This window comes from Hippichthys cyanospilos, chromosome 20, assembly GCF_059441005.1.
Source record: "Hippichthys cyanospilos isolate Australia breed blue-spotted pipefish chromosome 20, RoL_Hcya_1.0, whole genome shotgun sequence".
NCBI lineage: Eukaryota > Metazoa > Chordata > Actinopteri > Syngnathiformes > Syngnathidae > Hippichthys > Hippichthys cyanospilos.
In genome coordinates, this window is record NC_142388.1 from 8,678,694 (window position 1) to 8,703,673 (window position 24,980).

Genomic DNA, 24,980 nt, shown 5'->3' on the forward strand with positions numbered 1-24,980 from the left:
AACACGTGGGTCACGTCTTTAGCATCTAGAATTTACATGATGGCAACATTCATCCTAGTCCCAAGCAAATCAAAAGTGTTCTGCACGCGACATTACAGTAGAGCACGCCTGAACCCGCGTGAACTGCGGCACAAGTCTATAAAAATGAATGAATATTAATCGTCGTTCAAGTGCGTCTTCCTCCGGCTTTGCGGAAAACGTGACTGGGACCACTTGAACGCAGCATCCCTTCGACTTGACCAGCACGAGCGCATCCCGTGATGGGATTGTAACGTTCATCAGATACCATGCAGCTCCCCACGAACACCACCATCTATCCCACAAACACCTAATACCGTTTTCAAAACGCCATTGATATTGCGCCAAACGAGGACGTACGTGGCTGTGCCCTGCGGCAAAGTTTCGCGAGAGTCCTTTGCACCACGCCCCCATCACCACCCCCCGGCAGAACACCTGAGAACGATCGCTTACCGTCCACCGCCATGATGTTCCGTCCCGGATTCTACCAAATGTGAGGGAGGGGAGGGGAGGGGAGGGAGAGTGTGTGAGAGAGAGCTCGTCTTCTCGTAAACACGGTCATTCATGCGGGAGAAGCACACACACGGTGTTATTGTGCAATATGACAAATGCACTGCAGTAGACCACTGTAGTCATAAACTCCTGCAGAAAATGCAATTCACGTCGAAATGTCAATGCAGAAAATGGAAGCTGAAACTGCTGATTTGTGGATTTAACGAATGATCGACAGGACAAAATCACAAATATTCAGTGTTTGGATAGTCGTACTTGTTTGGAAAAAAAGTTGTTTCAGTAGCATCAAAGGAATTCGCCTTCACTGCTCTAATGATCATAGATGGGAGTAAATACACGTTAAAACCAATTCAAACAATATAATAAGCAGTATTTACCAGAGAAAGCAAGAGGTAGAAGGGGGCGGTACGGTCAAAACTATACTGTACGGTAGAAATGTGATGAAGAAAAAAATGACACATCCATTCAATTACTTATTGAAATAATTTAAAGATTTTGAGTTAGTGTTAGACCGTGTTGGTCTTCTGTTAAGTTTTTTTTTTTTTAAATAAAAAAAATATATAAAGTATATATACAGTTCTCGTACGTTGGTCCATAAAAAGGGGCGTTCACTTTACTTCCGGTACTGACAAAAGAATGCGCAGCTGCCTACGTCATCCCTGCGACACACCCACCACACTTTTTCCTCACACTTCCGCAAACTTTTGCATTTTTTTTCGCTCTCCTCCTGCTTGCTCCTCCTCGGTTGCACTATTCCCCCAACGCTCTCCAACTAAGCTGATCTACTTTACTTTGTGAAAATGAGCGATATAAAGATAAACGAGTCGAATCAAGTGGAGGACAACGCGGAGGAGAAAGACTGGGAGGCGGCCAAAGCGTTTTTCGAACACCTTAAAACTAACAAACCGAGACCGGTAAGTATATGAGTTTCCTTTACATCGTGCATGCATCATACTGTGAGACAAGTAACTGACTATTTTAAATGTATTATTAGTAATATTAGTACTAGCATCAGTAATATTTTGAGTGATGTCCGTCCTTCTCCAGCCCAAACCCAGGTATGCTGTCACCATCGCTGTGTCCTCCCGAACTCTTTTCAACATGGTGGCTGAGAGGGACATCTATGAAAAGGAAGGAGTGGAGAAATACGTAGCATATCAGGTGGAACATGAGAATGAGCCTTTGAAGCCAGGAGCGGCCTTCCCATTCGTTAAGGTAACCGTGCAGGCATTTGACAGCAAGCCTCTGCAGGGTTCTTGCTTGCAAGGTGTGGTGCTTGAAATGCTTGACTTGATCTCGCAGCTTGGTGACACTTAAGGCTGCAATCAACTGGGATGTCCAGACTTGAACCCGGTTCAGTTTAGAATTCCATCTGGGATAAACGACTCTATTTTAAAACATGCACGGCAAGTTAAGTGAAAACTCAATCGTGATTGGGAGTGATTGTTTGTTCATATGCGCCCTGCTGTTGATTGGTGACCAATCCGGGGTGGATCCTGTCCCAAAGTCGCCTGGGTTAAGCTTCAGATCAAAAGCGACCCTAATGAGCACAAGCAATGTAGTGAATGGATAAATAGGATCAGAGACGGATGTCACCATCATAAAAGCTTTAGTAAAAAATGTGAATGGGTATTTACAAAATGCAACAATTCAGGTAGTAATGCATTTGAAAAACAACCACAAAACAAAATGTTTATATCCTGTCAGCACTGTACGAGCGTAGAAGATAAATCCCCAATAGGTTAGTGACTTTTCTGTGGCTTGGTGTTCTCTTTCCAAAGCACATTTTTGAAACGTGTTGATTGTATAATATCAGGAAGTTGCGTGTCGAATATAGCAATCAAGCTTAACCCACGGTGATTAGTCCCTGTCACTTTACCAGTTTTTAATGCAAAGTGGCTGTTCATAAAGCGATAGAGACCAAATGTGTCTTTTGTGCTCATTTCATAAGTCATAATGACAAAACTGAGTCCCATAACGCAGTACAGTTTTACTATGTATGCAGCGATGTTTGTTTTAAAGTGCTACACATACATCCTGAATAGACAGTGTTTAATTCTCTTGTATGTTTGTTTTTTGTAATAAATGTCAATTGTGACACAGCATTTACGTAAACTTTTTCTCCAAATCCAAATTTTCACCAGGCGCTGATGACTGTCAATTCCCGGCTGAGGGAGCTGTACCCCGACAGCGAGGAGTTGTTCGATATTGTCCTCATGACTAACAACCACGCCCAAGTGGGAGTGCGCCTTATCAACAGCATCAATCACTACGGTAAGCAGTCTTTTGCCGTGATCTAGAATAGCGGTTCTCAAATTAAGATACGAAACAATTGAAGGTATTTCTAAACATTAAATTTTAACAGGGATTCTGCAGGTATCTGCAAACTGATTTAATGGCGTTTCAGGAACAGTACTTTTATTTTTCCAAATACGAGCATGTTTATTGAAACATTAAGCAATGTATTTGTGAAATTTAATTCTAGTGACTTTTGGAAAACATTGCATGCCTTTATTTTCTAAGGTTTGCTATGGGTACACATTGTCACACTATCTTCTGGAGTCGCTGAATAAAATATGCCAATAGGTAGCTCTACAAATGAAAATCATATGAGGTACACTAGAACAGCCCTGATCCCCTAACAACTCTGAAATTGTGTTTTCTTTCAGATTTGACCATTGAGAGATTTTGTATGACTGGAGGGAAAAGTCCAATCGGTTACCTGAAAGCTTACATGACCAATCTGTATCTCTCCAAGGATCCTGAAAAGGTCACAGAAGCCATCGATGAAGGCATGTGATGCCACGTTTAACTTTGAATGAAATGAATACACTGCCTTTTATGTATATGCTCATTTGATTTTTTTTTTTTCTTCAGGCATTGCCGCAGCCACTATGTTCATGCCCGACAAGGAGAATGAGCTCTGCGATAATCAGCTGAGAGTGGCCTTTGATGGCGACGCCGTCCTCTTCTCGGATGAGTCAGAGATCATCGTTAAGCAAAGTGGCCTGGACAGCTTCTTTGAGCACGAGAAGAAATTTGAGAACAAACCACTTGCGCAGGTACCTGCTTATGGCCTTTTAAAGGAAAAGCTTGATATATATAATAACTTTTACTACCGACCAGTTTACTCCAGTCCTTGAGGGCCGGTATCCTGCATCTTTTCAAACTCTCGCTCTCTCAAACACACCTGATTCAAAGGATTAGGATCAAGAGCTTGCTAATAAGCTAATCATTTGAAAGAGGTGTATTGGGAAGGGAAAAGCGGAAAACGTGCAGGATACCGGCCTTCGAGGACTGGAGTTCAACACCTATGCATTACAACATATGATAAAGATAAGGACCGACCCCCGACCCCCTCCAAAAAAGGGCCATAAAACTCTACAAAGGACAAAGTACTGGACAAAAACCAAATATTGTGCCTGCAGTTAATATTTGTTTGTGTTAAAGGGGCAGAACATAAATGATTTTAAATGATTCTATTTATAACTCCGGTGTGACATGGATGTCATATCAATGAAGTCAACACGTTTGATATTTTAGGGACCCTTGAAGTGCTTCCTAGAGGCGTTGGGAAAGCTCCAGAGAAAATTCTACGCCAAAAACGAGCGTTTGGAATGCCCCATAAGAACCTTCCTGGTCACGGCCCGGAGCGCCGCCAGCTCGGGGGCCCGGGTGCTCAAGACCCTTCGCAGTTGGGGCCTGGAGATCGACGAGGCTCTCTTCCTAGCCGGAGCCCCGAAAGGGCCCCTGCTGCTCAAGATAAAACCGCACATCTACTTCGACGACCAGATGTTCCACATCGAGGGGGCCAAGGAACTGGGCACCATCTCCGCTCACGTCCCTTACGGGATCGGGCAGAAGTACCATAGGGGAAAACTCATCGAGCAGCCCAAAAAAGAGTGAACAAGGGACAAAGATGACACCTTGAATTTGTACCTCACTGTCACGCGCTCAGATCATCTTGTGACTCCTTTTTGTTGTTTGCTGGAAAACCTTTGCTAAGAAATAGAATTTTTGTATTTTCTAGTTTTGATAATAACGTTTGAAAGTACGTAACCGTATATATCAAAGGCGAGAGCATCTCCAGCCTACATACTGTTTCACTCTATTTTATACTGTTGCACAAAAAGTCCACACTTATATTGTTGCTGTATTCACCTTAAATGGAGGCAACGATGAGAAAATGCTTTTTGAAAATATCCATCTATGGCGCTAATGTTGCTCATCCGTAGTCTTTTTGTATGTTTGTTTTCCTCATGGTGAGGAGAAGCAACATTGAAAATGCATCGGATGGGTGATCCTACAAGAAACACTGATAATGTCTGTTTTTGTTTCTGTTTTTGTTACTGTATTTGCCGTACAGGCACACTCAGAAGTTTCACGATCGGACTGTGAGTTGTTTGCACCTTTTCGCTCTTTTCTAGCATTAATGCATGTGTGTTGTGGTTTTTAGGGTTTGTGTGAGTTACAGTTACTTCCTGTCAGCACTTAAGTAGACTTTTGGGGTTATATTTACCTTGTTTTGTGTCATGTTTGAAATAAAGGCATCACTCAATTTCATCGTTGTATTGCTTGTGTCACATGACCAACAAGCGAGCCGCGATTGGTCGTTACCGAGTCTTGAGGACAGCTGAGTACATGAAATTGTACTCTATTTAACTATTATCTATTGTACTATTAACTTTTTTTCTGCTGAAAGGGGCGAAATAAGTCAACTCTCCCTTTGAGACTCAAAAAGTTGCAATCATTAATTTTGAATATTTACTTGCACATTATTTATGGTATATCCTTAAAATCCATAATGAAAAACCAGGACGCCATTATGCTGTCCAGTAAAACCAACCACACAATGTGAATGGATAACACCAAAAAGCTCACACCTATTGTATTTCTATTCGTATTTTACCTATAATGGTTAAACATTTCAAATAAATGTTAGAGGATATTCAAAATTTTAATTTATAGATTAGATAACAGTATGGAAACATAAAATGCATCCTCTTATGAAAGAAGGGACAAAGGTATGAGGGTTAAAAATATATACTCTCCTGATTTCATTTTCCACGGTTTTTTTTACGTGTACTTGACCTATAAAACCACAAGAGAGCAGTGTTGCTTCATTAAACTAACAGCCCAGTTTGCGCTATTGGTTTAATTGAAGAACATGCTCTCGCCTATATTGTATCACTTTAAACTATGCTGACAAAGAAGACATAACAAAGTTAAGCCTACAGGGGACCGGCCAAAAGTGTTTTCTTAATTTTCCTGACTTTATACATTTAAGATTGTTGCTGGAGGCATCACAATGAACACTGCAATTCACAAGATGAAATGACTGAAAACATGTTGTATACAGTATTCTTGTTTGGTTAAAATAAACACCCTTTCCATTGATCCGATTGCTGCTTTGCACGTTCTTGGCATTCTCTCGATGAGCTTCAAGAGGCAATGACCCAAAACGTTTTTTTTTTTCAATTTCACTTTATCAGGGTTAATTAATTTATAAATGGTATTAGGACCATCAATTGTGTTGTGCACATGTCATCTTAATACAGCCAATAACCTGTGCATTTATTTTGGTTAAAACTTTGCTTAAAAGCAGTCGTAGTTCAGAAAGTGATAGAAAATGTTGCAAAAAGACATCAGGACTCCGAGTGCAGCCCAACTATAGGACTAAGAAAGCAAAACACTGCGACGGTGATGCTCCCGCGTTTGCGCTCAATCCGGGCCGGCCGGATTAGTGACGTCGGCGTCAACGCTCACCCTCGCCGACGTGATAAGAGCGCAAATACCGAAGCCTTCTCGCCTTCTCGCCCGCCTGCCGCTTCTCTGCTCCCCGTGCTCAATTTCAGATAGCGCTAATGGAATCTGTACAGCACGATTGTAATGCGAACGAGACTCATTCTCCACGGAGCTTGGAGCTGTCAGTTTTGCGTGTGTGTGTGTTTCGTAAAGAGGAGGGGGGTCACGCAAGGAGAAGATGAAGAAGAGGTGTGCACGTGTCTTAAAAGTGCGTGTGCATAAATATATATATATATATGCCGGCTCCTTCCTCGATGTCATGTAGCTGTTGTGTAACCTACAGTACTGCGATGTGAGCCATCAGGACACTCACGCGCGCCTTGGGTTGAGTTAGTGAACTTTGAGTGATTATTTGGGCAAGTCCGATGAAATCAGACAATTACATTTTTTTTTGTAAGTAACTCCGGTGTCATTATTTTTTTGCATGTAAAGCTATAGCACAAACTTTTATCCTTAAATTTATTGAATGAAATTTGTAGGGTCTTTATGGTTGTTAATCACCATATTTTCAGACGTTTTTAGTTTTTTAGATTTGATATCCTAAATTGTAATTTCCGGTTTTGAGGTACAAGCTTTTATCTTTTGCCTTGCACTTCCGGTTTCGTGAGTCGCATATGCAGCAGAGTATCTCACTCAAGGTTATGCCACGGAGTTTTGAGTTTGCACACGAGTACAAGCAATTCCCCCCGAAGAGGCAAAAGGTGTGTTTTTAATGCAATTTAATTTTACATTTTTGTTTATATTCGGAACGATGTTTTATTCATTCATATCTGTACGCGTTTGAACATTATGTTTAAGATCTTACGTTGATCAAGGTGATGATGATCGAGTTGATTGCGGTGATACATGGACAAAATTGCTCTTAGATAAAAAGAAAAGCAAAACATCAGTAAACGTGGCTTCTGCTACAATGGTGAGCCATCATTCAAAACTAAGCAATAATTAGGTGAGCAATGGAAGGAAGTTGTGCAAGTATTGACCTGGATATCATTACTTAGCACACAACCCAAAGTACGAAAGTGACACGTATTGAAATGCATTAGAATGAAACGAATCCTGTTTTATTCATTGCACATTTTTAAATTAATGAACAGTTCATTGTAATTGTTATTTTTTGCTGGCAGAAATCAGCTTTGTCCAAGTAATTATTCAGAAATGTATCTATGAAAACTAAATTATGGATCTAAATACTATAGATTTTACAAAATTGCTAGAGTTGGGCAAATATTTTATGTTGGTCGACGACAGTGCTTCACAATTATATTTTGCAAAGCCCCCTAGAACAGAGAAAACATTTTGCAAGGAAAAAGAAAGGGAAAAAGCTATATGCATCAACTTTCACTAATTAACCCCCCTTTTTGTAGCATTTATACAGGTTACAGCTTGGTCTAAAGCAGAAAAAATTGCACCAAAGTGCCTGAAATTTATACATACTGTTATCTGTTTGAAAAGAAACAAAAATAAAAGAGTTATTGCTACTGATACAGGATGGCAGTTTGACTGTTTTTCCTGCAGCTTTTGAAGAAAATGACGACGCTTGCTTGAGAAAGCCGCCAGAGCGGTCATTGAACGCAGCAGCATTTAGCAAGTGTGCCTGCAGAGGCGGAAAGAGCATCTGCTTAATCACCGCTGGAGTTTCCCAGGAAAAGCTTGAGTGGATTAAATCCTTGAAGCTGAACACTGGAGAAGTGCAGAGTTCATCTTCTAGACAGAAGGGCGAGGAAAAAAAAAGGCAAATCTATCAGAGAGTAAGAATCAGAGGCTGCAAAGTGTGATACAGACGAGGAAGAAAAGATGCCACGTGGTGAGCGAGACGGCGCGATAAAGAGAAGGCGGGGCCCCGGCAAATTGGCAAAGTCAGGGGTCTGTCTTCTGCTTTGCATTTCATTTACATGGCTGGCCCTATCGACCAATCGGATTGGGAGCGCAGCCCGTGGCTTAGGAAGGCGAATAAAGACTCCAAATGCCTTCACTGCTCTCATCCCGCTCGCTTATAATACCCTGTCTGCCTGCCTTTTCTCTCCCCCCTTCCGTAATACCCTCGCTTGGTCTCTGGAAGTAAACCCTGTCCGCTGTGATAGTGGGATGAGCTTGATTGGGAGAAGTGTGGTTGGGGGGGGGGGCTTTTATTGCGCTTGCCACCAATGAAACAAAAAAATATAATTGTGAGCTCATTTAGAGAAGGAGCCTGTCACATGCATGAGGGTATGTGAGATTTTAACTGAAAAATATATATTTTTTTTTAATAATAATTTAAAAAAATACCAATCGAGGTTAATCTTAACTACATTAATCAGGACTATTAATCCCATCCACTCCATCATTGCCCTCATTTTCCCTTTTCTTTGCCTCACACGCCGTCACTCACTGCATTGCCGTTAATCATCAGTAACAATACCTTATTTGTCAGGGAGGAGTGTTTACAATGGGACGTAGCCCACCCCCGTCCCACCCCCTGTCAAACCACCGCAGTGTGTCAGTGTGCCACCAATTACCCAGCGCAACTTGAATGAGGTCATAACGGGATGGGGTCATTAGCAAAACAAACCCGGCAACCCCGCGGGGCCTTGGAAGGGGCGGGCCGTTGTTTTGGAGGGATTCGGGCGGGGGTATCGAGGGGTGTGTGTACTGTACTGGTGGTACAGTACAAATTCTGGTACAAACACTGAAAAAAATCTGCACATTGGCAGATCCACACTTGGGGCAAAGTTAAATATAACTGAACTGTATTTTAAAACTGGCCTGCATTTGAACAGTAAAATTACTGAAATGAAAACGAATTGTGTTCACATAGATGCAAGCAGGTTTTGAATATGTTTGATTTTATTATTGTAAATTTAATTAATTTAGTGATTTTCTGATTTTATGATTTTTTAATCATATCTTGACCTTTCAAGATTCAAGTTTTACTGTCAAATGTATAGTATTATACAACACAAGAAAATTCTTCTTCTGTCCACTTGCCCCAGTCGACTACATTCCATAACCGAGCAGATAAATAAATAGCAATAAAACAGAAAATGGTGCTAATAAGATCATGTAGTCCAAATATTACAGTATTAGCAGCTTTCCTGCACTGTGCTGGGTTGCAAGGTGCATGTATAAAGTGTCAGACCTGCCCCCCCCCCCCCCCCCCAAAAAAAAAAAAAAAAAAAAATATATATATATATATATATATATATATATATATATATATATATATATATATATATATATATATATATATATATATATATATATATATATATATATATATATATATATATATATATATATATATATATATACTGTATATTGTAATGATTCCTGTTTTAGGGTTACATTAGAGATCTGTTCCATTAACTTAATTACTAATAAATATTTGTCCACAAGAAATCAACATATAGTGTCAGACCTGTTCACAAAAAGAAATAATTATAAATAAATATTTGTCCACAGAAAAATATTCAGCTTTTGGGAGCATAGTAGAGATGTATTGACAAAAATAAATCATTAACGCGACAGGTGACGAGAGGTGGCACATGACAAATTGGGTCGAATCTAGCTTTTTACAATTCTGAAATTGAATTACCGACTGAACATAAAATTACTTTTATGAACTATTTGAGAACCACTAGATCAGGTGAACACATTGACTTAAAATAACCCTGCTAGCAACCCCTATCAGGGCACATTGACAAATATTGATGATGCTGTTAGCGACTGGCGAGGCCTGTCCACTTTGGCTGCGTGTGCCTGCATGTGCGCGTCCATATTTGTGTTTTGTGTACCTCCATTGTGACGCGTGTAATCCACATGCTCACTAATCCCAGAGCAGGTGGCCCTGCGTGTGTCGGCTGCGGGGGTTGCGTCAAGGGCACGCGCTTCCAGCATCACACCCAGGACACCACAATGCTCCTTGTGTTGTACGCTACCAAGAAGCTGAACGGCAAAATTCATAACAGGTGTCATGTCTCTCTGTTACAACCTGCTGCCACATTCTGATGTTTATGGATTGGCCACATAAGAGATTCAAGAGATTCATCGATTAATGGTCGACGGGCATTTTAAAGCAAAAAGTTGGGCAAATATTACAAAATGATCGCAGTTACACTTCGCCTTTGATTCCACATTTGACATAAGCCCCGCCCCCTGCACGCCACAATCTCAAACAGACACGCTGGCCTCCGGGAGTTGGCGGAGAAGCATCTGTCTACTGTACCACGTCTCCATCTGCCTCCCATCCAGACTCGCTTAACGAGTAGGAAGCAAATTAGCAAGACTCCTTGTAGGTCCCATTTCCAACTCTTTGAGTGACTCTGACTCACTTAACGTCTTTGGTTAACTGTATTTTTTCGAGTAAACACACAAAACCTTTAAAATTTCAACATTAAGAGGAAGTATTTTTGTGCAAATCAAAATCATGATGTTTGATCATTCTTCCTGAACTGGGAGCTAGCCAATCACAGAGCCTTACGATAGCAAGTCACTTAGTTAACATCTGTTTGGCACACCCGTCTCGTGGATGTGACTTCGAGGATTAAATTGTAATCTCTCTTTACACAATCTCCCTGTTGCTTTTTAGTAAAGAGATTTACGATATGCACCCACTAATGGTCACTTGTAGGACGGACAGGAGTGCTTTCTTGCCGTCTCTATCACTCTCTGTATATATACATCCATTTTCTAAAGCTGCTTATCCTCAAGGGGTTGCTGGTTCCTATCCCCATCAGACTTTGGGCAGTAGGTGGGGGACATACATACACACATACATACATACATATATATATATATATATATATATATATATATATATATATATATATATATATATATATATATATGCAAATACATCTCCTTGGGTACCGTTTTGTGTCTCGGACGAGAGTGCTTCCTCAACGGCCCGTAGACTATGTCACACAAACGCCATTGTCTCACTCATTCAAATGAGATTCCATGAGTAGAGCAGCAGTGTTGTTGTTGTTGTTGTCGCAGATGAATTATGTATGCGGTGCCGTGGTGATATGTGATAGAATGTAGGACACACGCTTATGCATAACAATAGTCTACAGTTGTGTTCTCACCAGCAAAACTGGCCACCGAGCTCCCACGTTTCGCTTTTTAAAACTGCTGCTTCTGCCCTTTGACAGTTGCTCGGTTGCCCCGGTCTACTTTCACTCCTTTCTTTTGTTTCTGCCACAAAAACAAAGTCATGACTCATATGTCTGTCACTGCACAGCTGATCTCATAATAATAGCAGTCTATTTCACGCCCCCTCATTCATTTTCTCCCTCCCAATGGGATTTTTAATCAGGAACTGTCCGTTTGAAACGTTTCTTGATGTGTGTTGTCGCGCCTTTTTTCGCTCCCAGACACCCATTGACCTTTCATTGATCTGACGTAATAACTGGGCGGCCTATGGATTCATAATTTATTCTGTGGAAAGAGTGTGTGAACTTGTGGAAGCATAGAGGTACCAATGTGGAGTAAAACTGGTTTGAATGTACAGTGGACCCCCGGGATACAGAGTCCCTGGTTAAAGTTTTTTCACGTTACGAAGTGAACTACGAAGTTTTTTTGTCCCCTCTTTATGGTGTTTTTCCCACTTTACAGCATCAACAAGTGTCATGACCTGTGGGGTTGGCATAATTTATGTTGTTTTGCCTCCCTCTTCAGGCGTTTTTTTAGGGAATTGCTCTTATAATCAAACTGCCTGCACTGCAACGCACCACTAAGAAGCAGGTCTGCTATCGGTCCGCGTAACGGTGTCGCTAAGATGCCAACATGCTAAAGACATGATCTAGTGTGAGTGCTTACAATATAGTATTTATTTTGCATTTCATTCAAAGTTGAATTGGTTAGCCATGGCTCCCAAGATTGCTAGTGATGTTAAAGGGAGAGGTAAGAAGATAATTCTTATGGAAACGAAGCTAGGGATGATAAACAAATACAAAGAAGACTAGGCTACCCTACTAGGAAATATGGCCATACGTAGTAAGTCAGGTTATTCCAAAGGTATATAAAATTTAACTTTTAATCATTACTTGTTGTTCTTTATTTATATATATATATATATATATATATATATATATATATATATATATATATATGAGATAAATGTTTTTTTTAAGTAGTTTATAAAGTTTAAGCACAAATATTGTTTTCCATTTCAACCAAAGTTTAAAAAAAAAAAAAAAAAAAAAGAATTCTACCTCATTTCTTCATAAAAATGGCAAACAAAATTTTGAGCCAATAAATCGGACAGTCGATTGTGGGAGGCCATCAAGGCCGTCCGGATTCCGGCGTGCAATTCCCAGACCGGCGGTCAAGTGGGAAAGCCTGGCCTAGAGGACAAAAGCAAAGAAAAAAAAACAAAAACAAAACAAAACAAAAAAAAAAACACGGGCGCCAAAAGAAGCTTCCGAGGCTTGCTCTTCTACTTTATTGTCCACAAGCGAGCGGGGGATTAATGAAGCGCGTCTGGCGACTCCATATGGCCCCTCTGCTGGCGCTTGTGCTTAATTAAAAGCCAATGGTTACTCGAGGGTCTAAGGCCAGGGTTGTGGGTGGGATAGGATTGGGGGGGGGGGGGGGGGGGGATCCCTTGGTCCACTACATTAGAACCACTCATGACTTTCTGCTCTCTTGTTGCCATTTTGTCAACCTGTTGAACTCGATTCTGAATGTGGTACCTGTCGACACGGTTTTCCTTGCAGAGCTGGATTCCAGTAGACCTCCTCTACGAAATCATATTTGCAGACAGAATTTTTTCGCAACGAGACTTTTCACTATAGCAAATCTATGTCTCGGACGTAAACATAAAAAAACATGTTGCGCAATCTACAATTTGAAGTTAGAAACAAAACCATCCGACTTTCCAAATTTTGGTAATTTTTTTGTGGTGATTTCTTTTTTTCAATGTCACTACCTTTATCCTAATTTATAGCGTCAAAACAATCACACAAAAATCTGCAGATGTTGAACAATTTTACATTAATGCACAAATTGATGAGAAATTAGCAATGCTTTTAACAGATGCAGAAGTTTATAACCTTTTTCTGATTTTGAAGCGCTAATATGGACTGATTAAATCAGCTAGCCGATTCATGGTTCAGGCCTAGGTTACAATGCGGTGCGAGGGGCGTGGCTTTGCTCAGGGACCGGAAAGGGGGATTACTTACTTTCGGCGCTGTTCATGTCTTGCAAGCCATTTTAACCGCTAACGCCACTTTTAACGGATCATCTCCCAAATTATTCACATAATTGACTTTATATTTTCTTTATTTTTTATATTGGTTTTATACTCACTCTCCGCTTACACACATTTCCTTTCTGATTTTTTTTTCATGACATGCAGCTATGAGTGATTGAGTTATTTGCAGATTTTAGCTATACTTGGTCATGCTTGGTCTCTATTTTTAATCCACTGAACAGCAAGATCAGAACGTTATGAAATTTGTAGCACTTTTATTGTAGAATTCAATGTTGTTCTTGTAATGGTTTGGCTATTTTCATACCTCTGGATTTTGTCATAACTTTTTTCACTTTATAACTTAATTCTTGGAGTGTTCTCTTTTTTTGTTTGTTTTTTTACAGTTTGTTGTTAGCATTGCGACTTCATTCTCATAGCTTTGACTTTTCTCATATTTTGACTTTATTTAGTTCACTTTGACGCTTTATTCTCATTTTTCACACGTCGCATCTTCATCGTCGGAGGTGTAATTCAAAATGATGTTTTCCAACTTTTGTTCACTTAACATTGCAGTCATTTTCTCATACATGTACAACCCTTTTACGAGTGATATGACTTTGTTCTCAGAACAATTTTGACTCTTTCTCTTTGTCCGGTGATTTTGTTTTATCTTCGTATGCTTATGACTTTTTTGTCTTATTAGGCTGCCCCTGAATCTGACACGCATCATATTTTCCTTCCTCTATTTGCAGCAGAGTGATTTGATCCAAACGTTGCTGCGTTCAAGACTGGCTGTTTTTTCTGTATCATTGGCTGCTAATTAGAGGTCAAGCGGACAACAAAGCAGTCCTCTTGTCCTAATTAGAGTGATAGCGCCATGTCTCTCCTCGCCTGTAATCCACACATAGACGGCCCCCTCCCAAAAAAAAATAAAAAAATCCCTGCAGCAGATTGAAGTGATTTTATCGATGAATTGGCCCTTGGATTGATTTGGAAGATATTTTGGCTGAGATATAGAAGTATCATAAATAGTTATCATCTTTGCATCCCTGTGTGTTTTAAGTGTGTTATTATGTGAGCAATTACTTTATAAAGTGAATCTTGATTTATTTCTGAGTATCAGTGACTACTCAAAAGTTGAGTACTAGTGTTGGTATTGGTCTGGAAAAAAGTGGTATCAAACATCCTTAACTACAATAATTAGAGGAAAAAAAGTTGGAATATGATGTACCTCACATTCCAGCTATTATGAATATTTAGACAATATGATCAAGTTGATAGCTTTTTTGCCTTTTTCACCATTTTACAACTTTGTTTTGTTTTTTGAACCTCATTATTTTGTAACTTTCTTTTCAATTTGATGACTTTTCCTCATGCTTTTCTCTCATAAATGTATTACTTATATAATGCTATAAGTTACACTTGTAACTATAGGACTGTATAAAATGTATAAATATGTCCCCTGGAGTCAATATGTCTTGTAAAAGTCCTGTAAAGTTGTTGCTTTTCATATTAAGACTTTTCTTATATTTCACCTTACCATTATTCTCATTTCTCACAACATTGTGTTGTCCAGTACTAGTTTGTCCATTTTGTTTTTCATAAACGTGCAAAGGGTCAAAAACAGTACAAAACAGCAGATATATGTACACATGCAACTTGGCTCATGTTTATTTTGTTCATTGCTGAGTGTGTCTTTTTTTTTAAATACAACTTAACCTGCATAGTCCCCTTTTTAACTATAGAATAATTTAGCATTAAACAGCTGCTTACATAAAAAAGAGGAAAATGAAATTCATCTAAAATAAAATCGAACATATACATAAATGTGGATGAAGACAAAAATAGGGGGGAAGGTTTGATTGTCTATGTGTTTTAAAACCTATTTGTCATAAATTAAAAGTAGTGCATCCATGTCAGAGTTCTCTCACTCGCATTTGATCAGACGGGAAACTCTTGGGGAGCTCTTTCAAACTTTCTCCTGCAAAAAATAAGAGTTCCACTTTTGATTTTTGTTTTTAATGTTCCATGTCAAAGTTCGAGTGGGGATGTTCAGACGAGCAGAAGAGGTGAGCGGGGGAAGAGGCTGCAGGTGAGCTTTGTCCGCGCCCGAGGTAGAAGATGCGTCCCCCGGCCGCCTCTGGCCCGCTCCTCCGGGCCTGGAAGTCGGATCACAAAACCTGGAACTTCCACGCCGCCTGCTGCTCTTTATAATCCAAACAATCCGCGTTGAAGTTGAGCTTCCACGTGGACGAAGCCGTCTGCTCCTTATAGTCCAGGCATTCCGCGGTGCCTCCGTAGCCGTACGCCGACGCGGAGAGCGACGACGCCGGGCTCAGATGGTTGGACACCCCGCCGCCTCCTCCGCCGCTCATGGGGCTCATGGAGCTCAGTTGGTGGTGGTGCATCGGCGAGAGGTACGAGCCGCAGTCCATGCCGGGGAAGTACGACGACGAGCCGGTGTAGCCCTGATTGTAGGCGGACGTAGCCTGGGTGTAGGTCACCGGGTAGGAGCGCTGCATGCAGGAGGACGCCGAGGAAGCAGACATGGGATCGGGCAGAGGCGAGATGGAAGCCGGGCTCCAGATGGACACCGGCGCCGCAGCTGCGCTGCTCGCGGCCGGGAGAGAGGCGTTGGATGGCGGCGTGAACTGGCCGCTCGCCCCGCTGTCAGAGCTGACTTCCCGGACCGGAGAAGCTTTCTTCTTCACCGGCCTGCTGCTGGACGTTTTGCTCGGTGCTCCGCTTTGGCTCTGCTGGGCCTGTTGGCGGTGCTTGGCCCTTCGGTTTTTGAACCATACCTGGGAAAACAAAGTCAGTCATAATCATGGATTTCTTTTTTTTTTTTTTTTTTTTTTTTTTTTTACCCGTTGTTGTTGTCTCTCAAATTATATCTCAAATGAAATCCGGATAAGCAACTGAAGCCATCTCACAAAATAACGCACCGAATATTTATTATTATTGTGACATATGTTGGAATATTTTTCATCAATTCTTCATCAATTACACTAATCTGCTTTATGTGCAGAAACGGCATATACAAATCAGAAAACTAAAATTAAACCAAGAAATTCTACTGCCGATTTAGTATGCAGCATTTTTTCTTAATCGCCGTGCAAAAATTAAAATTTAACTCAAAGAAAATTATAATACACATGCGTATTCATATTAGTAGCATATTTTCCAAACATTTGAGCCCAAGGACCGCCATGTAAGACAAATAATCAAGCAGCAGGAGAAAATCATTTAAACAATAGATACCTTAAAATAATAACATTACGATAATTAAAAAAAAAGTTGCATGCATTTTTCTGCAAATCTAAACAATTTGGACTACGATTAAATCAATTTAAAGCATTGCAGAATGTGCATCGGGAATAATTAATCATTTAAGTGTACTTCGAATCAAAAAGTCAAACTTGGAGTAACATTTATTAAATCATTGAAGACCCCCAAATTTACCATTCCATGATTAAACACATTTCACGAGAAACAAAATGATGGGAGGGAATTGACTTCAGAATCATTGTCTTGTTTCCTATAAGTGACGTTTGAATTTAATTAAATGTACTGCACACTTACACTGCGCCGTTTTTTTTTTTCCTGAATGCGTTTTTGCGGCCTCACCTGCACTCTGGATTCGGGCAGGTTGATTTTGAGGGCCACCTCCTCCCTCATGAAGATATCTGGGTAACGGGTCTTGGTGAACAAATTCTCCAGAACGTCCAGTTGGGCCCTGGTGAAAGTGGTCCTCTCCCGTCTTTGCTTCCGAGGTGTACCTATGGACACAAAGGTAGGTAATTAAATACGCTTTAGCTTTTCTCTTTCTTTTGAGAAATGTTTTTTTTTTTTTTAACTCACCTTGATATCCCACGGAAGGATGCAGCAAATCCACCCCAGGCGCTGACAAACTGAGCCCATTAACCGTATAAGGGGGCTGCTTCAAGTAGGACATCATGATGATGGCTGGTAACGCACAACAGATGCAATCAATATTCCCCACCCCCCAACAAAAAGTTTAATCCTGCTCTCTTAGTTCCAAAACGGATGATGGGAAGTGCAGCAAACGAAGTGAGGGTCCTAAACGTGCGCAAGGGCTCTTAAATCGTAGTTCCCCTCCCCTTGCCGCTTTTTCCTCCCCTCCGCTCCCTCCCAGCTGTCCTGCGCTCAAGTCTGTCTGCCCCCCCTCCAAAAACACACTCCTCTCCTAAAAACAAAACATTGTCGTTGAAAAATGCCCCCCCCCCCCCCCAACACACACACACACACATTCCCGCCCCCCCTCATCTTATTAACATACATACCCACAGGTTAGGCCGCAGCTGATTGGGGGGCCATTTGCAGGGACAAAGCGCACTGTTGACGATAAGTAACGCTGATAACAATAAGAAGTTGCAAACAAAAGCTGCAAACTGAGCTGCGCCATTCGGACACAATGAAGACCCCCCCGAAGTGCTCTTCCACAGCGCGCCCCAACTTTACCTCCAATTTCTTTATTTGTTTGCATTAAAAGCCCCGTACATGTCAATGTGGCCCGATTACAATACGAAGGACAACTTTGGGGGGTAGTAATAAAGAAGCTGGGCTAATTCTGACATCATATCGACACTCCTTGAGGCAAGCACCCCCCACCCCCCACCCCCCTCCAGACACCCTCGTCCTTTGCTAATGAATTGCTCCCGGTAATTAGATTTGGAAGGTGAGACTATCGCAAAGTGTTGATTAGGAGGCAGCGCTTAATCTTAATCTAAACAAACAGGGAGAGTGACACTTTTTTTTTAAAGGCACAACATGCAACGTGAAGGTTATTCTTCATCTTATTTACAAGACACATTCCTCTTAAATAATCATTAATTGAAGACTGTCACCCTCTTGCGAGTTATAGTTGTTAAAAGGGTCAGAGCCATGGACAAAGCCATGAATAGATAAATAAGCAGTTTGATTTACTGCATGGATGCAAAAAAACAAATGTAAGTGCAACAATCAAATATCACAAATCAAAATATGCAGGAAGACAAGTTCAACAACAGTATGTATACATTTATCTTATTATTAATACAGTACTGAACAGAACATTTTTGAATACAAATAAAACATTGACGTTTTATGCAGCGCTTTGCAAGTAAAATACAAATATTTTTTGTGTCAGCACTTTTTTTTTAATAGAGCCAATAACGGACTCTTGCAATCTGTCACTTTTTGAGTGTGCCCCTAGCCACAGTGCAACCCCCCCCCCCCCCCCCCCATTCTCCTGTCCCCCTTAAACCACCGGTTGCTTCAATAATAATCATAAATACCAGTCTTTAATTATTAGTAGCTTGCTAGGAGACATGATTTTTGACGAGTTAATCCGGATGGCACGCGTTGGCCTGATTAGGGGGGACGCTCTGCAGAGTTTGGGGGCTGGGTTGTGTGTTTTGTCGAATATATACAGTATATATGTATATATATATATATATATATATATATATATATATATATATATATATATATATATATATATATATATATATATATATATATATATATATATATATGCAACAAAATGTTTAGGAAAAGTAGAACAGCTCAATTTTATTTGGGGTTACTCAAAGGCATTTTAAGTTATTACAAGTGTGTGTAGTCTTCCTTTTTAATGAGTTTGAATATGACTAAATTGTGAAAGAAACATGCTGATATTTGGGAGGGTGTGTACACTTGTGCAACCACATTATCTTAGCATTGATTTTATTTTCCTCATCTAAAATATTCCACTTTTTTCGATTGAGCTGCAGGCTTGGCTAATATCAAGTTTTGAAATGTCTCGTCTTTTTTATAAATGAAAGCTGCCAAAGACTTTTTTCTTCATTAATACAGTCCCCCATTTTTGCATCAGCACACTCAAGACAAAGAGTGGCATTGTTTAGGTCACACCAGCTGACTGCCAGACACACATGAACACACACACACCCAAACACCCCCCAATTAAAACAGCCCAATATGCACCACAACTGACACATGCACCATTTTATACGACTAGTGTTTTTTTTAATTCTTTTTTTTTTTTTGTCAAGGGTTCTAAATGTGGGAATTTTGCAGTAGCAGCTTCAGAGAACATTTCAAACTAACATTCAAGTCAAGTAAAATAATCATAAAAGCACATTGATGAATAAATAAAAAGCACACTTTAAAGAGACTGTTGATTGGCAATATTACATTTGATACAAAAATAGCAATATAGAACTTGAAGCTGGTTCTTTTAATGTGTTTTTTTTCCATTTTATAACATATAATATTTTACCTACTATGAATGATCAATATTTGATTTGAATTATAGAACATTTCAAAACAGCACCCAAGTCAAATAAAAAAAATAATACAAGCACATTGATGAAAAAGGAAACACACTTTGATGAGGCAATTCTCAATGGTCTATTTTAAATTTGATACACAATATCAATATGAATTTGAAGCTCGTTCTTTTTTATGTTTTTTTTTCTTCATTTTAATTTTTGTTCCGAGTTATATATTGTGATTTCAAATATTTTACAAACATTATGTTTCCAAATGAGACTCTTTTTAATTACATATTGCTTTAATTGTTAGAATATGTCCATGCTTGTTTGTATTATCCTTGTTAGTTATTATATTTTATTACTTAATTTGAATTATTTAAACGTTTATATTTTGTTCACAATCATTTGAAAAATTCAATTACCCCTGTGTTCTTTATATTTTTTGAGGCAAGTATTACATGCATTCCTTTCCACCCTCGGTAGGCCTACTGATTTTATCGATGTAATTATGAGTTACTATAGTATTAGTAGCAGTATACATACATGGCAACATCCTAATGCACGCATTCAAGTGGTTTTATCTCAACTTGTCCTCCATTAAATGCTTGAATGCCTTTTTGCCTGGAGGGGCGTCAACGCTGCAAAGTTTCCTCAGAAAAAAAAAAGAACGCCTCCCCAATTAACTCCCTGCGCGGACTCCCGTCTTCCTCGCCCTCCTCCCTCCTCTTCCCCTGCTCATCCGATCCGGATGAGTTAACTCCACAGTCATTGACGACAAAATCAACTTTTTGCACTTACCTCAATAGTGATGCGTTCAAGGGTCTCCCCTCTGGCTGCTCAATTCCAGTTTTGGGAATATGACATTTGGTGGTGAGCATTTATGCTCACAAAAAAAAAAAGAAACGGGACAGGGAGACAGGCAGAGAGAAGAGAGAGAGAGAGAGAGAGAGAGCGAGAGAGAGAGAGAGAGAGAGAGAGAGAATGAAATTAAGAGCCAATAGAAATAAGAGAACAAGGCCAATATATTTTTCTGCTCAAAATTCACATCATTTATGTGTGATCTGAATATAATAGCAACAAAAATACAATACACTTATTTTAAATGGATCTTTTGAGTTCCTATAAAGACACTTTACATGTCTGCACTTTTATAATGTAAAGCCATATATATAGCGTACATCAAAAACTAAAACTAAACTAACTTTTTATTTTTATTTTCAACAGCATTTTGATGCCCAGAGGCTCCCTCGTTCTTTTTCCTGGCATTTTACCCTGAAGTGCAACAAACCTTCAAAACAATAAGCTTTAAGTTTAAGAGGTATGATATTATTTGTATTTCGATAAAGGACACTGACTCGTTGTGCTGTGCTTCGTCAAAACATTTTATATATGTTATTTTTTGAACTGTTTTCAGCCTAAAAAAAAAAGAAACAGATGACTTGCAACAGACGACTAAAAATCCTGCATGGTTTTCTTTTGCTGGTTTAGACCTCATCCAATTCATATTCGCGATGAGTGTACATAATGTTTCTTATCATTCCAAAACACATCCACCTTACCCTATCTTTTCTACTCCACAAGGGGGCGCAAATTTCCCTTAACAACACAAACAATGGACATGCCTTATCATTGCATAATACAAAACTATTTTATGTAGCATATTTGAAATGTTTTTTGAGTGTTTTGCCATCTTCCCCGCATATGTTTGCCATGCCAGAAACCGACACAATTTAAATAATCTGGAATTTGTTTTCACGAAAGATAATTGGACAAAATATCACACACCGATCAAACTATTCTGAGAGACTGTTTTCAATTGTCGGCTAGTGCTGCTGTTTTGGTTAACAACGTGGGCTCGGCAGTCAAATGAATCAATATACGTTCTCCTTATTTTTTTCCCGACAGGGAATAAGTGGTATCTTCTGAGTAGAAATATTATTTATTGAGAATCAGCTCCGAAAGCTGCTCCCATCAGCCATCTTGTCAGCTCCCCACTGAGTGCTTTTATCTTCAGCTGTATTATATACTGTATAATTCATGGAGGCGACAAGATCTCTCAGGCCCTGGAGGGAGCATTTATCAGCTTGTCAAAGAAACAGCAAATGATCTTGTTAATGTGTGAGGCTATATGCACTTCTCTTGTCTGCACCCAATTGACACAGTCACTCCAAGTGACAGATAGTGTACCTAATAAAGAGGCCAGGTTGTCTTCATCTCAAGGTCAAATCAATGACTCAGCCCATCCGGTCATCTCCATCTGTTCCACTCACACAAACAACTGTATGATACATGAGTTTTCCGGCGCCATCTGCACAGTAGATGTGACACCGATGGATTTATTGATAGGCATCAGGGTCATGTTTGTATTGATAATGCTGCAAAAGAAGCGTCCTTTTGGATATTGACTTATTATGAATTATTGGAAAAACTCAGAGAAGGCAGCAGGTGTTTGGAAAAAAAACATCGTTTTTGCCATTGAAGTATTGTAACGAGCAAACGGCTTTGCGGCTGGATGCGTCAGTCGATCAATAAGATAGAGAGCTCATCTATAATCCAAAAGAGGACACTTTGTTGATTATTGTTTTGTCGACCAACACAAGAAATGTTTGAAACGTTCTGAAATTCACCAAATTAGACAATGATGGCATATTTTAGGTCTTTTTTTCACCATGAAATGCATTGCACTGATTAGAGGGTACTTGGCTGAAAATATTAGAAAATATAGACATTTTGACCTTTTTTTTTTTTATCTTAAATATGACATCACAGTTGTTCAGTGCTCACATAATGACCAATCACAGCCCAGTCTCGTGACCAAACTCAGAAAACAGGTAAACTTTTCTTTTCATGCAAAACCACGCAATTGTTTAACTGTTTACAGTGAATTACTTGTATAAACGTACCCTGAAAGCTAACACCTCGCTAATGAGGTGGTCAGGTAGAGATGCTAGCAAACTGTTGGGGATAATCTCATGCTGAGAGCTTGATGATGGATGCTAATTGTTGCTACCTCTTAAGATGGGACACACCGCTACTTAAGTGAGTTTCCAGTTACTCTACTCACACAAAAAATATTGGATGTAGATTTGTGCTTTTGGGAGAAATTTCAGGATAAGCTTGAATCCACTAAAATTGTTTCAGGTGAACTTAATTTGACTATTTCTAAGTGCTGATTTATTTGTTGGGACACTCTAAAATAGGTCATCTATATCCCAACATAGGTAAAAAAAAAAAAACACATATCTTTTTGGGTTATTTAATACAAAAAAATTGGGTTAAATAGATGTTTTGAGAAGAACAACCCAGTCTTTTAGGATATTTTCAGAAAAACAGCTCACTTTGGAGTATTTGTACAAAACAATACAGTTTTCTGTGGAGAGAGAGAGAGACAAAGAGAGAGAGAGAGAAAAAGAGAGAGAGAGAGAGAGAGAGAGAGAGAGAGAGAGAGAGAGAGAGAGAGAGAGAGAGAGAAAGACCCTGAAAACATTTTTTTTTAATTGACTGAAACATGCTTCTGTATAAAAATGAATAAAACAAAATTTGGGGGCTCATTCATTTACATATTTTCATGACTAAAAACAACAGAAACAATCGGAATATTTGTAAATAAATAATTATTCAACAAAAAGAAACCGAAACTTTGAAAAATAGAAATACCAAACAAATAAAATTGAGCAAAAACAAAGCCCAAAAATAAGCTATTCAGAATTGCTTTTTTGTGGATGCAATACACTGTAAAAAACAAACAAAAAACCAAACTGATGTGCCAGTTCAGATCATAAAACTCACTAATGCAATTTTGAAATGTATCTCCAAGTGAAATATGTTTACGTTCTGTGTTTATTTTTTTCCTCGTAAAACAACATTCCGTGCAATCTAAAAACTAACAAACAAACTGCAATTTGGTTCAATTTGACCCAATTTTTTCTTCCATGCAAAAAATTGTATCAAATTGATACACGTAGGCACGTCCATTTTTAACCCATAATTTGGTTATTTTTGACCCTGCCTTTAGAATGTGGCACCTGCAGTATATGTTGCTTATTTTTGCGCATCCGCTTTTCTTTGCAATTTACCCATTGGGGGTTTGCATTTCTTGTCCCTGCTGGTAGCTCGTTAACCCCCACCCTCTGGTTGCAGGGGGCCTCATACCTGGGAGCCGGTCAGCAGGGACCGGCCCCCAGCGAGCGCCCGAGAACCCCCTCTGGGCTCGGGGAGGAGGCGAGGCGGGCCAAACAAAAACGCAAGCAACCATCCGCACGGTAAACAGCCCACCTACTGCTGGCCGGCATCTGGGCCAGCAGCACACACGCCGTTTTGTCCATTCACATTCTGATGACGGCAAACAGTGCGCCCAAACATTGCGTTTGTATAGGTGAGCATGAAAAAAAAAAAGACTAGAATGTCTTCAAGATGTAGAAATTAAAACTACTTTGAATACTCCCAACAACATTTTGCGACAACCCGCTCCTAGTGTAATTTAAGAGAAAAATCCTATGGAACGCTTTAAACCACGGGTGTCAAACTCAAGGCCCGGGGGCCAGATCTGGCCTGCCACGTCATTTTATGTGGCCCGAGAAATGCTTATTGGAAGCTGTGATCATACTTCAAATTTGTTTGACTTGTTTGACAGCCCTCTGACAGAAACTATAACCACAATACGGCCCATGATATAAACTTAAAACTCTTAAGTTACCTCAAACTGATAGAAAATATTGTTCTTCATTCACTTCCTCGTAATCCTAGCATTAATTGAGAAAAAAAAATATATTCACTGAACGCAATACAATATAAAAAGTTTCCTTTTGTAAACTATTCTGATGAGAAGTAATCATAATGTCATGAGAAGTCGTGTTTTATTTTTCAAAGAGCACATTTTTCACACGACGGTGTTTTCTTGGCTTTTCCTTTGTCTCTTTATTAAAAAAAAAAAAATGGCCATCAATAGATGTCATATTTACCTGCAGAGCTTTGAATTTGCTCAAAGCCAATCCAATATTGTTTGTTTACTCTGATTTTTTTCCATGATACGACAGAGAACGTTGTAAATGATTTGGCGGCCCCTGAAACAATAGCTCACAGACCCCTGGGGCTCCCACCGCCTCGGTTTTGAGAACCACTGGACTAGAGTGTGAAGTTAATCCGTTTTCAATTGACGGTCACTGTTGTTACACTGAAAACAGTTTTCTTTCTTTTCT

General features: G+C 39.7%; 2 protein-coding genes across 2 annotated transcripts; one reads left to right on the plus strand and one right to left on the minus strand.

Moving 5' to 3' along the window:
* The first annotated feature begins 1,129 nt into the window (after nt 1–1,129).
* LOC148407231 (cytosolic 5'-nucleotidase 1A-like) lies at nt 1,130–5,089 on the plus strand. Its single transcript, XM_088403107.1, has 6 exons — nt 1,130–1,445; nt 1,579–1,746; nt 2,676–2,805; nt 3,201–3,323; nt 3,409–3,593; nt 4,075–5,089. Exons 1-6 carry the CDS (start codon nt 1,332–1,334, stop codon nt 4,435–4,437), a joined length of 1,083 nt encoding a protein of 360 aa, XP_088259233.1. The 5' UTR covers nt 1,130–1,331; the 3' UTR covers nt 4,438–5,089.
* Nucleotides 5,090–15,150: 10,061 nt separating this feature from the next.
* Nucleotides 15,151–20,678, minus strand: LOC148407232 (homeobox protein OTX2-A-like). The gene is made up of 4 exons (XM_088403170.1): nt 20,581–20,678; nt 17,369–17,473; nt 17,135–17,286; nt 15,151–16,308 (listed from the first exon to the last, which is right to left on the minus strand). The coding sequence occupies exons 2-4, from the start codon at nt 17,463–17,465 to the stop codon at nt 15,679–15,681; spliced, it is 879 nt and encodes a 292-aa protein (XP_088259296.1). The 5' UTR covers nt 17,466–17,473; nt 20,581–20,678; the 3' UTR covers nt 15,151–15,678.
* Between the last annotated feature and the right edge of the window lie 4,302 nt (nt 20,679–24,980).

Excerpts from the sequence above, each read along its gene's own strand:
- LOC148407232 (XM_088403170.1), bottom strand. The coding sequence starts at position 17,465 with ATGATGTCCTACTTGAAGCAGCCCCCTTATACGGTTAATGGGCTCAGT. Across the intron at positions 17,287-17,368 it reads TCCTTCCGTGGGATATCAAG|GTACACCTCGGAAGCAAAGA; the intron begins GTGAGTTAAAAA and ends TTGTGTCCATAG. Across the intron at positions 16,309-17,134 it reads TGCCCGAATCCAGAGTGCAG|GTATGGTTCAAAAACCGAAG; the intron begins GTGAGGCCGCAA and ends TTGTTTTCCCAG.
- LOC148407231 (XM_088403107.1), top strand. The coding sequence starts at position 1,332 with ATGAGCGATATAAAGATAAACGAGTCGAATCAAGTGGAGGACAACGCG. Across the intron at positions 1,747-2,675 it reads CGGCCTTCCCATTCGTTAAG|GCGCTGATGACTGTCAATTC; the intron begins GTAACCGTGCAG and ends AATTTTCACCAG. Across the intron at positions 3,324-3,408 it reads CACAGAAGCCATCGATGAAG|GCATTGCCGCAGCCACTATG; the intron begins GCATGTGATGCC and ends TTTTTTCTTCAG.